The 14,415-nt window shown below is 45.1% G+C and overlaps 1 protein-coding gene across 1 annotated transcript in view; it reads left to right on the forward strand.

The window, feature by feature from the left end:
- The first annotated feature begins 5,985 nt into the window (after positions 1–5,985).
- The window catches only part of LOC139833644 (uncharacterized), a 34,299-nt gene continuing 25,869 nt past the window's right edge, over positions 5,986–14,415 (forward strand). Inside the window, exons 1-4 of the mRNA XM_071823974.1 lie at positions 5,986–6,099; positions 6,381–6,735; positions 7,497–7,576; positions 7,667–7,835. Of these exons, the coding sequence (XP_071680075.1) occupies positions 5,986–6,099; positions 6,381–6,735; positions 7,497–7,576; positions 7,667–7,835 (718 nt within the window). The remainder of the gene's footprint in view (positions 6,100–6,380; positions 6,736–7,496; positions 7,577–7,666; positions 7,836–14,415) is intronic.

A 14,415-nucleotide genomic window follows, 5' to 3' on the forward strand; every position in this document is an offset into this window, starting at 1 on the left:
TGTTCAGAGGTGACATAATCATTCTTAACACTTCTGGACATTGCACAAAGCTACTGGACATTAATGGATCAAAGAAATTCATCCAACATAGCAAAAGAGGCAATGCGAAATAGAAGGCAGAATCTGTCAAAACAGAACAGTTCGTAAAGACGAATTTTAAAGTGGCACCAGACTTGCTCAAATGAAAATGCTCAAATTGAATGAAAGTTGCGTACATATCTTAGGATCACTCACGTAAATTGGCATAATTTTCTGAGTTACCTACAGAGAATTAGGCCCAGATTCGTGACAGCAAAGAAATCTGTTTCTGCGCAGTAATCCAAATCTAGTATGAACCTTACTATCAACGACTTTACTTGGCACAACAATGCACAAAACTAAGATAAGGAGAGGTTGCTACAGTAGTAAACAACTTCCAAGACTCAAATATAAAATAAAAGTACTGTAGTAAAAACATGGGTTGTCTCCCATAAGCGCTTTTCTTTAACGCCTTTCAGCTAGGCGCAGAAAGTGTATTCAAGTGTTATCAAGAGATGAAGCATCGACATCATAATTTGTTCTAATAATAGAACCAAAAGGTAACTTCATTCTCTTTCTAGGGAAGTGTTCCATACCTTTCTTGAGAGGAAATTGATATTTAATATTACCTTCCTTCATATCAATGATAGCTCCAACAGTTCGAAGAAAAGGTCTTCCCAATATAATGGGACAAGATGCATTGCATTCAATATCCAAGACAACAAAATCAACGGGGACAAGGTTATTGTTAACGGTAATGCGAACATTATCAACTCTCCCCAAAGGTTTCTTTTTAGCATTATCAGTGAGATTAACATCCAAATAATAATTTTTCAATGGTGGCAAGTCAAGCATATCATAAATTTTCTTAGGCATAACAGAAATACTTGCACCAAGATCACATAAAGCGTTACAATCAAAGTCATTGACCTTCATCTTAATGATGGGCTCCCAACCATCTTCTAACTTTCTAGAAATAGAGGTTTCGAGTTTTAGTTTCTCCTCTCTAGCTTTGATGAGAGCATTTGTAATATGTTTTGTAAAGGCCAAATTTATAGCACTAGCATTGGGACTTTTAGCAAGCTTTTGTAAGAACTTTATAACTTCAGAGATGTGGCAATCATCAAAGTCTAAACCATTATGATCTACAGCAATGGGATCATCATCCCCAATGTTGGAAAAAATTTCAGCAGTTTTATCACAGGCAGTTTCAGCAGTTTTAGCAGTTTCCGGCAGTTTTGCAGGCTTTGCATTAGAAGTAGAAACATTGCCAACACCAATTCTTTCACCATTATTAGTAGGAGTTGCAGCAACATGTGGAGCATTAACATTACTAGTGGTGGTAATAGTCCAAACTTTAGCTACATTATTCTCTTTAGCAAGTTTTTCATTTTCTTCTCTTTCCCACCTAGCATGCAATTCGGCCATCAATCTCATATTCTCATTAATTCTAACTTGGATGGAATTTGCTGTAGTAATAATTTTATTTTCAATATCCTTATTAGGCATAACTTTCAATTTCAAAAGATCAACATCAGAGGCAAGACTATCAACCTTAGAAGCAAGAATATCAATTTTATTGAGCTTTTCCTCAACAGATTTGTTAAAAGCAGTTTGTGTACTAATAAATTCTTTAAGCATAGCTTCAAGTCCAGGGGGTGTGTTCCTATTATTGTTGTAAGAATTCCCATAAGAATTACCATAACCGTTACCATTATTATAAGGATATGGCCTATAGTTATTACTAGAATTGTTCCGATAAGCATTGTTGTTGAAATTATTATTTTTAATGAAGTTTACATCAACATGTTCTTCTTGAGCAACCAATGAAGCTAACGGAACATTATTAGGATCAACATTAGTCCTATCATTCACAAGCATAGACATAATAGCATCAATCTTATCACTCAAGGAAGAGGTTTCTTCGACAGAATTTACCTTCTTACCTTGTGGAGCTCTTTCCGTGTGCCATTCCGAGTAATTAATCATCATATTATCAAGAAGCTTTGTTGCTTCACCAAGAGTGATGGACATAAAGGTACCTCCAGCAGCTGAATCCAATAGGTTCCGCGAAGAAAAGTTCAGTCCTTGCAGCGTGTCTTGATCTCCCCGGCAACGGCGCCAGAAAATGTGCTTGATGCGTGCAATCGACACGTCCGTTGGGAACCCCAAGAGGAAGGTGTGATGCGTACAGTAGCAAGTTTTCCCTCAGAAAGAAACCAAGGTTTATCGAACCAGGAGGAGCCAAGAAGCACGTTGAAGGTTGATGGCGGCGGGATGTAGTGCGGCGCAACACCAGGGATTCCGGCGCCAACGTGGAACCTGCACAACACAACCAAAGTACTTTGCCCCAACGAAACAGTGAGGTTGTCAATCTCACCGGCTTGCTGTAACAAAGGATTAGATGTATAGTGTGGATGATGATTGTTTGCAGAAAATAGTAAAGAACAAATATTGCAGTAGATTGTATTCGATGTAAAGAATAGGACCGGGGTCCACAGTTCACTAGAGGTGTCTCTCCCATAAGATAAATAGCATGTTGGGTGAACAAATTACAGTCGGGCAATTGACAAATAGAGAGGGCATGACAATGCACATACATGATATGATAAGTATAGTGAAATTTAATTGGGCATTACGACAAAGTACATAGACCGCTATCCAGCATGCATCTATGCCTAAAAAGTCCACCTTCAGGTTATCATCCGAACCCCTTCCAGTATTAAGTTGCAAACAACAGACAATTGCATTAAGTATGGTGCGTAATGTAATCAATAACTACATCCTCGGACATAGCATCAATGTTTTATCCCTAGTGGCAACAGCACATCCACAACCTTAGAACTTTCTGTCACACGTCCTGCATTTAATGGAGGCATGAACCCACTATCGAGCATAAATACTCCCTCTTGGAGTTAAGAGCAAAAACTTGGCCAGAGCCTCTATTAATAAGGGAGAGCATGCAAGATCATAAACAACACATAGGTAATAGATTGATAATCAACATAACATAGTATTCTCTATCCATCGGATCCCGACAAACACAACATATAGCATTACAGATAGATGATCTTGATCATGTTAGGTAGCTCACAAGATCCAACAATGAAGCACATAAGGAGAAGACGACCATCTAGCTACTGCTATGGACCCATAGTCCAGGGGTGAACTACTCACTCATCACTCCGGAGGCGACCATGGCGGTGAAGAGTCCTCCGGGAGATGATTCCCCTCTCCGGCAGGGTGCCGGAGGCGATCTCCTGAATCCCCCGAGATGGGATTGGCGGCGGCGGCATCTCAGTAAGGTTTTCCGTATCGTGGCTCTCGGTACAGGGGGTTTCGCGATGGAGGCTTTAAGTAGGCGGAAGGGTAGGTCAGGGGGCCACACGAGGTGGCCACACAACAGGGCCGCGCGGCCAGCACCTGGGCCGCGCCGCCCTAGCGTGTCGTCGCCTCGTGGCCCCACTTCGTTTCCTCTTCGGTCTTCTGGAAGCTTCGTGGAAAAATAGGACCCTGGGCGTTGATTTCGCCCAATTCCAAGAATATTTCCTTTGTAGGATTTCTGAAACCAAAAACAGCAGAAAACAAAGAATCGGCTCTTCAAAGATCTCGTTAATAGGTTAGTGCCGGAAAATGCATAAATATGACATAAAGTATGCATAAAACATGTAGATATCATCAATAATGTGGCATGGAACATAAGAAATTATCGATACGTCGGAGACGTATCACTTATGCATATCTAACTTGTTGCTATATTCTTGTGTACACTTGTCAAATGCTACATTTTTGATATATTGCTGTTTACACTTGTCAAATGCTACATTTTTAGGATAGGTCATAGCAAATTTTTTAATATCATCGAGCCTTCGAGCCGGCTTGCAAGCTTGTCGAGCCGAGCCCTCGAGCCTCCGAGCCTCGATTTTCAGGTTTAGGCTTGGCTTGCCCCTCCTTTGAGCCGAGTCGAGCCCGAGCCGAGCCCTCTCGAGCCCGAGCCGAGCCCTCGAGCCTGAGCTTTATGTCCAGGCCTACGCTGGAGTCATGAATTTGGAAGCTCCTTCACCAAGCAACAACTCGATGATCGTCGGTGGCTGGATCAGTTTTGACCCCATCAATTTTCTTCCACACCCACTGATGTGGGTATTATCCTTCGGGTACCCGACATTAGTCTACCTCCCTTGGCCCAACTAGGGGCCCACGAAGATTGTCCAATGACGAAGGTGGGCCCGTATGTCGGTTCCAACGAAGGATACCTACCAGGAGGCGAATTCTTGATGGACAAGGCAAGAAGGCTTCAATAAAGGAAAGACTAGATTTGATTTCATTGTAACCTAGTCGAGTTCGGACAGGACTCTCGGGACCTGGCATGCTATATAAAAGCCGGGAGAGGGCCTGCCGAACACTAGAACAACAGTACGTAGAACCACCGCAACTTAGAGCACAAACCCTAGAATCCTTACCTCTCGTTGGGTTGACCATAGCAGTCTATCATCTACCCCATTTTAACCCGACATATTCGATAAATCAAGATCACACAAGCATGAAGTAAGAGTTTTACCTCATCGAGGGCCCCGAACCTAGGTAAATCTCTCTCCCCGTTTGTTTGGTATCCGATGTCTCGTGCTAGCCCGCAGGATTCCATCAACCCTAAGCCCCTCATGGTGGGCATTGTCGAGGAGCTCCCTTGTCAACTGGCGTCGTTTGTGGGAAACCTGCTGATACAAGACACTTCATTGGCTGCTTTGATTGCGTCGGCTAAGGCTCTGCCGACATCGCCATCATCATCGGCTCCATCATCACCAAGCTCGGGGATCTCGATTCGTTTCGGGTCATTCAAGTGCCCTCCACACACCAACGTGTCGCGTTCGGCCTTTTCAGGCCTGCGCAGCGGGATGGACATGACGTTCAGGAGCGTCCACTTCCGCGTCGACTCTAGGGGCATCCTTCGGCTCCCTGACCCGATTGCCCCTGGCGTGGAAGGACCACGACTTCATCGACTGCTACATCAGCTGCCTCCTCCCCGATCACATTCGATTTATCGGCTGCGTCATTGGTGTCAACTCCAACGCCCTCACCATCATCATCATCGCGTTGTACCACGTCTTCCATGTCCGTCGGGTCTGACGATTCTGGATCATAGGATCTAACATCATACTACTTCCTCAACTGGGACACCAGGCATGGACTTGGCTTGGATGATTAACCTTTCGTCTTCAGCGCCAGGTACTCCTCCGATGAAGAAAGTATCGACAACATCACCATGGCGGCTGCTTCAAAAGTGGTTTATCATCAAGTTTATGCTATTATCAACCCCCATATGGGAGTCGAGCTCTCCGAGGGCGACCGCACCCCACGCGTCAATCGTGATGGGCGACGCAATGCCGAAGCCAGTGGCAGCAATGAACATAGCGCTTATACCATCACCGGGGAAGAGTGGGAGGTTGCCCGCAATGCCATAGCCAATAACACTCGGATTCCCGTCGGGGCCTCGGTAGGAACCCTCAGCACATATCACGTTATTCTACAGAAGAATCGGGTTCAGTTAGCAAATGAGCAAGCTGACCTCAATCGGCACCAGCAGGCAGCCGATCAATCAAGCAAATGACAAAGGGGGCTACCTTCACATGGAAGTGCATCTCATAGCAATCAAGGTCAAGGGAGGTTTCGACCACGAATCCATCGCCTCTTAGAAGCCGATGCAATGGAGATTACCTCGAATCTCTTCAATTCTTTCATGACTATGGATACGAAGAGCATGATCATGCCCAAAACTATCGAAGGAGCAACAGCCAACCTCGCTGCTTATTTGATCAACAACCAGCCAACATCCAATGATTCCAATGGCACAAGCTCATCGGGGCGTCCTGGAAAGTCTTGCGATCCTCGGAGACTAGCTCACTCCTAGATAAGAGAAAACTACGCATCATGGTAGCGGATCTAAGCATCGCTCATCATCAAAAGATGCCCATGACGATATCACACAGAGTAAGATTGAGAAAGCTCGCCGTCGACGTGCTGCAAGAGAAGGCTACGACAGCGATGATTCCGAAGAAACTCAAGAGCACAACGGAGAACTCCAAGGTGCCGATTGTCTAAGCCACAAGATTCGGGAGGCGATGCCACCGAAGAGATTCAAGCAAACACCTACTGATGGCGCCAAATACGACGGTCGGCAGGAGTCGAGGTCTTGGATAGACGACTATTTACAGACTGTGATCCTACACAAGGGAAACCAAGTGGCAGCGATGCAATGTCTAAAGCTATACCTGAAAGATTCAGTACGAGCATGGCTAAGAGGTCTGCCAAAGGGATCCATTAGGTCATGGGAAGACTTAGTCGATGCTTTTGTCAAAAATTTCCAGGCGACATACAAGAGGCCTGTAGGAATCAAAGAGTTGCGCCAATACCATCAAAAGCCAAAGGAGTCGATGCGCGCATACATCGGGTGTTTCACTAAACTTTTGAACGATGCCGAAGATGTCTCCGTTGACAGGGTGATTGACGCTTTCAGTGATGGCATGCGACGAGAATCCTATATCAAAGAACTCGGCCGAAAGAAGCCGAAGACTATCACCAAACTCATGGAAATCGCAATAGCTGGGCTGATGGGGAAGTTCACGTACGGAAGCCACGCCCTCGCAGTGACGATGAAGAGGATGACCAAAAGCACAATTCGGGTCACCGACGTGCTCATCGTAAAAAGAGGAGAGACCGTGGGTATGAGACATTTGGTGACACCAACATCGTCGTCGGGATATACTGACCGACGAGACGATTGATATGATGATCAGCGCAGTGACAGACGCGATGATCATCGGGATAGCAACCGCGGTGGATCTGGCGGCAGCCGAGGTAGTTACAAGGAACGGCCACCACGGGTTCCAGAACTACCGTTTGTCGAGAAGCTAAACGCTCCTTGTTACATACACGCGTACATCGATACGAAGGATAACACCAAGAAGTCGAGTCATTTACTCAGGGACTGCCGATAGTTCCTTGATCTCCAGAAGTTCTATGAGTCGAATAAAGGGCAGTCGCAGCTCCCGAGCCCACCACCGCCACCTCAACATCAAGTTCAGCAAGTTCAAACTCGTACTTCCACTGAAGCTTTTCCTCCACCTCGAGGGCAGATGAGCATGATCCACAAAACTGGTGTCTCCAGAAGGGAGATGAAGAAGCTTACGCAAGAAATCAATCTCGTAGAAGGCACTATGGCAAACCTTCCAGAATTCATCGACGGGTCTGCGCAAAGCATCTTGTTCAATAGAGCCAACCACCCGATGTCAATTCCAAGACCAGGCCATGCTGCTTGGTAGTCGAAGCGCAAATTGGTGGGTTTAATGTGAGCAAATTATTCATGGACGGTGGAAGCGGATTGAATCTGATATTCGCAAGTACATTCAAGATGATGGGCATTGCGGTCGACATGTTGCAGGAATCGGATACGTGTTTTCATGGAATTGTTCCATCCTTGCCAGCATACCCTCGTGGCAAGATCTCATTGAATGTAGTATTCGGGAAACCTGACAATTTCATGAGGGAGAGGCTCGAGTTCGAGGTAGTAAATTGGTAATCCCAGTACCATGTTAGCCTTGGAAGACCAGCTTATGCCAAATTCATGGATGTGCCTCATTATGCGTATTTAAAGCTCAAGATGTCAGGCAACAATGGAACCAATATCACGATTCACGGAAGCTTTTCTCGTTCAGACAATTGTGACCGAGAGTTCCAGAAGATTGCCGCTAAGTTTGAGATAAAGCAGGAAATAAAGAATGTGGACTTTATTCCCAAACAGTTAGCTCTTGAAAACAAGGAATGTAAGCTCAAAGAGGTAGACAACAGCAAGAAGACGAAGAAACAACCCGATGATCCTGCTACGACAGTACCAACTGCAAAACTCGGCAGCAGCCGTTAGTGCCTCAACAGAAGTCAATAATCCTTCGACAGCAATCACCAATGCCTCTACAGAAATTATCAGTACCGCCCAGGAAGCCATCGGCGCCTCAACAGACGTCAGCCAAGCCAAAGAAGACCCTCCTCTTACTTAAGAAGACGAGTGGTGGCGTATATCTTTACTTTTCATCGTAGTTTTGTTTTCAATAAGGCTTCCTAAGCCATAGCTGCTTAGCTTTTTTCCTCGTTACAAACTTATTAATAAAGTTCAAAGTTTCATCTATGCAAGCATTCGATTGATTTGAGACCCCACAAAATTCTCGAGTTCTTCACATCGCGAACCACGATTCCAGAAAATACAGTAAGCAAACCCGATAAAAAAACTCGGGGGCTGTATGAGATATTCTCTAGTGATTTCATCTAAGCCTCAGGGAACATGCGAGTGCTGCAATCAATCACAATCAAAGGACCACAAAAAATAAGACAAAGTACAAATTGTTTTCATCAAAGCCTCAGGGAACATGCGAGCGCTGCAGATGATGAAAATGATACAAATCAAGAAAGGTCCATGCCGGTACATCAAACATAGAGTACTAAGAGCTACGGAGTCGATAATGCACATGGTTCCCTCGATTTATTCGAGGGCTGCTGCCAACAAAACTTTCGGTTCTAGCAAAGTTGCAATTACTACGGGTCCCTTGGGTCTGCAACATGAGCTGATCACTCAATAATTTGCTGCCGATAATATACAATTCAAAAGCATCACAATACCGATGCCAAAGAGCTAGCACGACAAAGTCCGCAGCTCTGTCAACAAATACTCCAAAATTTGCCACCGGCACCTGAAGATAATACTGCAAAGCAATAACGCTTTATAAAAGCAACAAAGTCATCGCCTTCGAAGATTTGTTCGTCTTTATGATCATCAATATTCATACAAAAGAAAATTCATCGACTTCGAAGATTCATTCGTCCCATGAGCATTGATGCAAATATAAAAAAACTTCAAGATTGGGTAAATAAGTTACATCGTACATGTGAATAAACTTACACCCAAGGTACCCAAGCATTCAGGGCATCATCAACGAAGTAATTTATCGCAATTACAACAAAAGATCAAGAGTATCAAACTATTAGTGAGGCGCTTCAGCTGCTTAGTTCGCCTCAGAACTAATCTCCAATCTGGCAACTAAAATGGAAGCAGGGTCTCTGACGACAGGGAAATACTGGCTCACGTCGGCATCAGCCTTAGCAATTGCTTCCAAATCCAATGAAGGATGCTGAGATAGCACAAAAGCGAAAGATGTTTCTGCTCCAACAAGAAGTTGGTTGCGAACCAAAGCGTAGACCCTTTCGGCATTCCTAAAATTTGACATCAAAGCCAGTAGCATAGGAGGAACTGGATTGAGAGGGAACATGGATTTCCATATCATCCTTAGGCCTGCATGACATTTATCAAAAAATCAGTGCACTTGCTGCACCCAATCTTGGAATTTTGCAATAGTAGCGGCCTTTGATTTGTTCGTTTGGAAGACCTCACTGAACTGTGACAGATTTTTCAAACCCTCAACTCGTTCATGGACTTGGTTTTCTCTTCCGACAAGTTTAGAGTAATGACTGATAAAAATAATAAAGCAAAGTTCAGGCATCAAGGAGATGTACTATCAAAAGTGAAGGAGCCGAAGGATTATTGAGTACTCACCGTTCAAGCATTCTGTGGCCTTTTGCGGTTCACTCAACACGTATCGCTCTGCTTCCATAGCCAGTTCACCTTTCTTCTTTATTACAGCTTCCATGGCATGAATACCCAACACATCTTTCTCCATACGAGATATTCGGGTCCTCATTTGTTGAAGAAGGTTGGTTTTAGAGCCAGCAGCCGAAGTATCTTCGACAAAGGGAGTCACTGGAGCCACCTGCAAATACACCATCGAGTGTGCATCATAAATATATACAATATCAAGAACTCACACAATGAAAGCTAGACATCATAGTTACAAAGGAAAGAACTGGAAAAATTTCCAGCTCGAATTCATTAGAAAATAAGGGCTTGGAAAATCCATTGTTTGAAACAGAGTATCAGTAGTTACAATTTGACCAAAAAACTTTCAATTCTGTCACGCGCATTTGCACGCTGGCACACTAAAAGGGCTAAGGTCAATTGCTAGCCCATCTTGATCTTTCGGCAGCTCCGTTGTCAATAATTCCATATCAGCCTTGAAGCCATACCCCACCAGAAGCTGGAAGGCAAGAAGAACACCATAGGTACGCGAGGTACGTTTGAATACCTCGATGATACCCTCGATGTCGACGGAGAAGGCATCCACCAATTGCCCCAGAGGCTTGTTCTGGTCTGCCTTCGGGAAAATCATAGCATGGAACCTCGACAATACCGCATTGTTCTTCTGAAGAAGAACTCGGACAAGTTCACCGGAGTCGACTGCTAGCGAAATAGCATCGGCAGCAGAATCAGCTGGAGACTTGCCTACAGCACTTGCAGGGTGTCGGCAGATCCTACAAACAGTAAAAGCAGAAGAAAGAAATCAATAAGGACAAACAAGAAAGAAACAGTCGAAGCTGTTGCAATATAGTTACCTAGCAGGGCCGTGATGGAATTCGAAGGATATCTTCTTCTTCTTCGTTTGGACCTGAACCTGGGTAAATCTCTCTCCCCGTTTGTTTGGTATCCGATGTCTCGTGCTAGCCCGCACGATTCCGTCAACCCTAAGCCCCTCATGGTGGGTATTGCCAATGAGCTCCCTCGTCACCCACCCAGCCTTATCTTGGAATTTGACAACCTCGGCCAGGGGATGTATCTGACGATCAGAAGTTTCAACTTTCGCATTGGGTCACAAGGTACTCTCCCCCACTCGGGTGCGATTTGCTCGGATCCGTCAGCGAGGAGCTTCGTATCAACTGCAATGCTGATATCTTCTGTCCGCTCCACGAAAACTCGCCTCCAACCACCATGAACAACTGCGACTCTGCCACAAGTTGGGGGGACCTCGCTGATCTTTTCTATGTTGTCTCCTCTTACTATGAAAGCGAGCTGCTATCGGCTTCAGCACGCCAAGATGCGGACTCGATGGATGTCATCGATAATGAACTCGGCGGACTCTAGGATCAAGAAAGTTGACTCGTACCCTAATATTTGCACTAATAACCTGCACCTAGCTCATCATCAGGTAAGTCTGGTCATCGTGGGTGCATCTGGAGGGACAAATGTCAGAAGAATATGATTCCCTTGGCAACCCCTACTGAAACCTAAAGACATCCCCATGAGCAGAGGTAGGGAGCGGTGTATCCAACCCGAAGGCAACCGCAACAAGGATCGTGAAGCCTACGGCAACCGCGGAGGAAATCATGAAAACGTTGACCCAAGAAACAAAAATCGGATCTAAGTCCGGATCCCGCAAGAAGTCTAGGACATGGCGAGACAAGCCATGAGTGGACCGATCCCTATGGCATCCGACGCAACCCTAGAAGAGCTTATGGAATATCAGTACCTGCTCCATCAGCATAAGCGTGGGTTGATAAAGATGAAGCGACAACTCGACGATCGAAAGAAAGCAGCGGGCGATTCGATTCTTTGGCGGACGAAGTTAAGTTCTACAGGAGCCACAAGTACCAGAGCAGGTGGACAACAGAGGAGAGCTGGCTCTCGGTTGAATGCCATCCCTGAAAGCGGAAGGAAAATCTGGCGAGAGATCTTGATTTGTACTTAATGTCGGTGGACTCAAAGGGAAACACCCAAGGCACCTAAATAATTCATCATAGCACCTCAAACCTAAATACTCGCCACTCAAACATCAACCAATGATCCGCGGGCGGCTATCCTCCAATCCACCCTCATGGGCCTCGGCATGGCAGGAGCTTTGCTCTTAAACAATTAGATCGTTCTACGACCCGATAGATCACTATGCGGTCGCAATAGCCCTCGGCGGAAACTGAAATTCGAAGGTCTAGCTCACCACGCCATCATAGTAGCCCAAGGTGTACAATAGAGACTCGAAGGTCCAGCGCGCCACGTCAGGTGCGTTTTAGCCCATGACATTAAGATGCTAGACACGGCATAGCTCAGCGAAGAGTAGACAGGTCTCGGGCAGATCGCGACAGTCGAAGAGATTCGGGAGACGGCGACCATGATAATGATGGTGATGATCCCGAACCATGCAGCGCGAGCTTCTTTACCCGTAGGGTTCGCAGAACTCTCGTGCCAAAAGGTTTCAAACTTCCCACCGATCGCTAGAAGTATGATGGTCTTCATGAACCGGGGTCAAGGCTAAGAGACTACTTGTGAAAGTGCATGGAGCCCCCATGTGTGGTTTTGGTAATTAATGACAATCCCTATGGACTAATGTTTGCATTGAGTTATATTTGTAGGTGTTGTTCATAGGCAATGCTTGAACCATATGTTGGCTTCAAGAGTTGCAATAAGAAGAAATTGATGAAGGATATCAACTGTCAAGTATGTCTTGAAGATGAAGATGAAGAATTGTCCATAGGCAATGCTTGAACCATATGTTGGCTTCAAGGTTGCAATAAGAAGAAATTGATGAAGGATATCAAGTGTCAAGTATGTCTTGAAGATGAAGATGAAGTGAGCCCTCAAGTTACTTCAAGATATCAACATGATGAAGAATGAAGAAATGAAGTGCAAGATCAAGATGAGCCAACTCGAAGAGATCATATGCTTGAAGCTTGCTATCCACATGGTGATCATGGATATGTGAAGACGCGTCGAAGAAGAAGCTCTCCCATAGTGGAGTATGGGGAGCATTTCGCATGACTTCATCAAGCAAGCACAATCAAGAAAGGTGTTCCATCTTGTTGCGGTCAAGACCGTCATCATCAAGCTCAAGTGGAATGCGCAAGGTTAAGGTTTGCTCTTGATAGGATTTCTTTCTCACCGGTCTCATGGTGTAGTTGGAAACCGGTTTATAGTTTAGTTGTCGTACTATCAAGAGGGCTCTCGAGTGAGTAACTCGATCGTATCCTTCGGAGAGCTCAAACCTTTGCATCCTTGCATCATATTTCTTGGTTGTTATTTGGATCTTATCCATGTGATGTTTTAGAGCTTGTACTTATTCTCATGACAAGCTCTAGTTCATCAAGAATGGTTTTTGCACGGGCAATTTGTTGCATTTTCAAGGTTGGAGGTTTTACCGGTATGTCTTTTTTTAGATAGGTCAACCCTTTCGTCATTTGTTTTTATCCTCCCTTGCTGGACTATGATGGTTCCCTGCATGATCTTGTAGAGCTTGTTATTAGCTTCGAAACAAGCCCAAGATCATCAAAATCGGAGTCCGGATGCTCAAGTTATGATCATTCTCGTTTTGATGTGTCTGCCAGTTTTTTTGGGGGGCGGATAATCCGGCCCGAATGAAAAATACGGCCAAATATCCGGCCCGAGTCCAGGGGCGATTTTCTGGGGGCGGATAATCTGGCCCGGGGGCGGATTTTCCGGCCTGGGAGGTCCCAAGTCATATTTCGTTGGGAGGGGGTAGATAAGACCCCCTTCTTCCTCCTTGGGCTGGTTGGTTCACTCTCTCTCTCCCCTCCATTGTTGTCCTTCAAAGCTTGCCCTAGTTGTTGATTCCTCTCATGATTCTTGCATATTCTTGAGGGAAAATAGAGAGGAGATCTACATCTACATCTTCACCAATCAAATCCCTCTCTTTGTGAGGGGAATCCACTAGATCTTGATCTTGGAGAAATTTGGTGTTCCTCCTCCTATTTGTTCTTCCTCTCTTATTCCCCCAATAGCTTTTGTAGCTTTGTTGGAATTTGAGAGAGAAGTACTTGAGCATCTTTGTGGTGTTCCTGCCATTGCAATTGGTGCATCGGTTTGAGTTCTCCACGGTGATTCGTGGAAGTGAAAGCAAGAAGGTTGTTACTCTTGGGTCTTTGGACCCTAGACGGCTTAGTGGCCTTTGTGGCATCTTAGTGGTGTTCTTGGGGACTCCAATTAAGTTGTGGAGATTTTTCAAGGGCAAGGCCTTTGTGGCATCTTAATGGTGTTCTTGGGGACTCTAATTAAGTTGTGGAGATTTTTCAAGGGCAAGACCTTAGTGGCAGTTTATTGGGAGCCTCCAATTAAGTTGTGGAGATAGCCCCAAGCTTTGTGCGGGTTCGGTGACCTCCCTAAGGTTCCATAGTGGATCGAGGACATCCCTTTTGGTGGGAATTCTCGAGGAGAATACAGTGGCCCTCGTGCATTTGGAGTGACTTGTCCTCCACACCGCTCCAACGGAGATTAGCACTCTCAAGAGTGTGAACTTCGGGATATATCGTTGTCTCCGCGTCACTTCGGTTATTCCTATACCCGAGCTCTTTACTTATGCACTTTACCTTGTGATAGCCATCGTGCTTGAAGTCATATATATCTTGCTATCACATAAGTTGCTTGTATTGCTTAGCATAAGTTGTTGGTGCACATAGGTGAACCATTGATTAGAATAAGTTGTTGGTGCACATAGGTGAACCATAGTATATAGGCTTTGG

Source organism: Lolium perenne, chromosome 7 (genome assembly GCF_019359855.2).
Source record: "Lolium perenne isolate Kyuss_39 chromosome 7, Kyuss_2.0, whole genome shotgun sequence".
Lineage (NCBI taxonomy): Eukaryota > Viridiplantae > Streptophyta > Magnoliopsida > Poales > Poaceae > Lolium > Lolium perenne.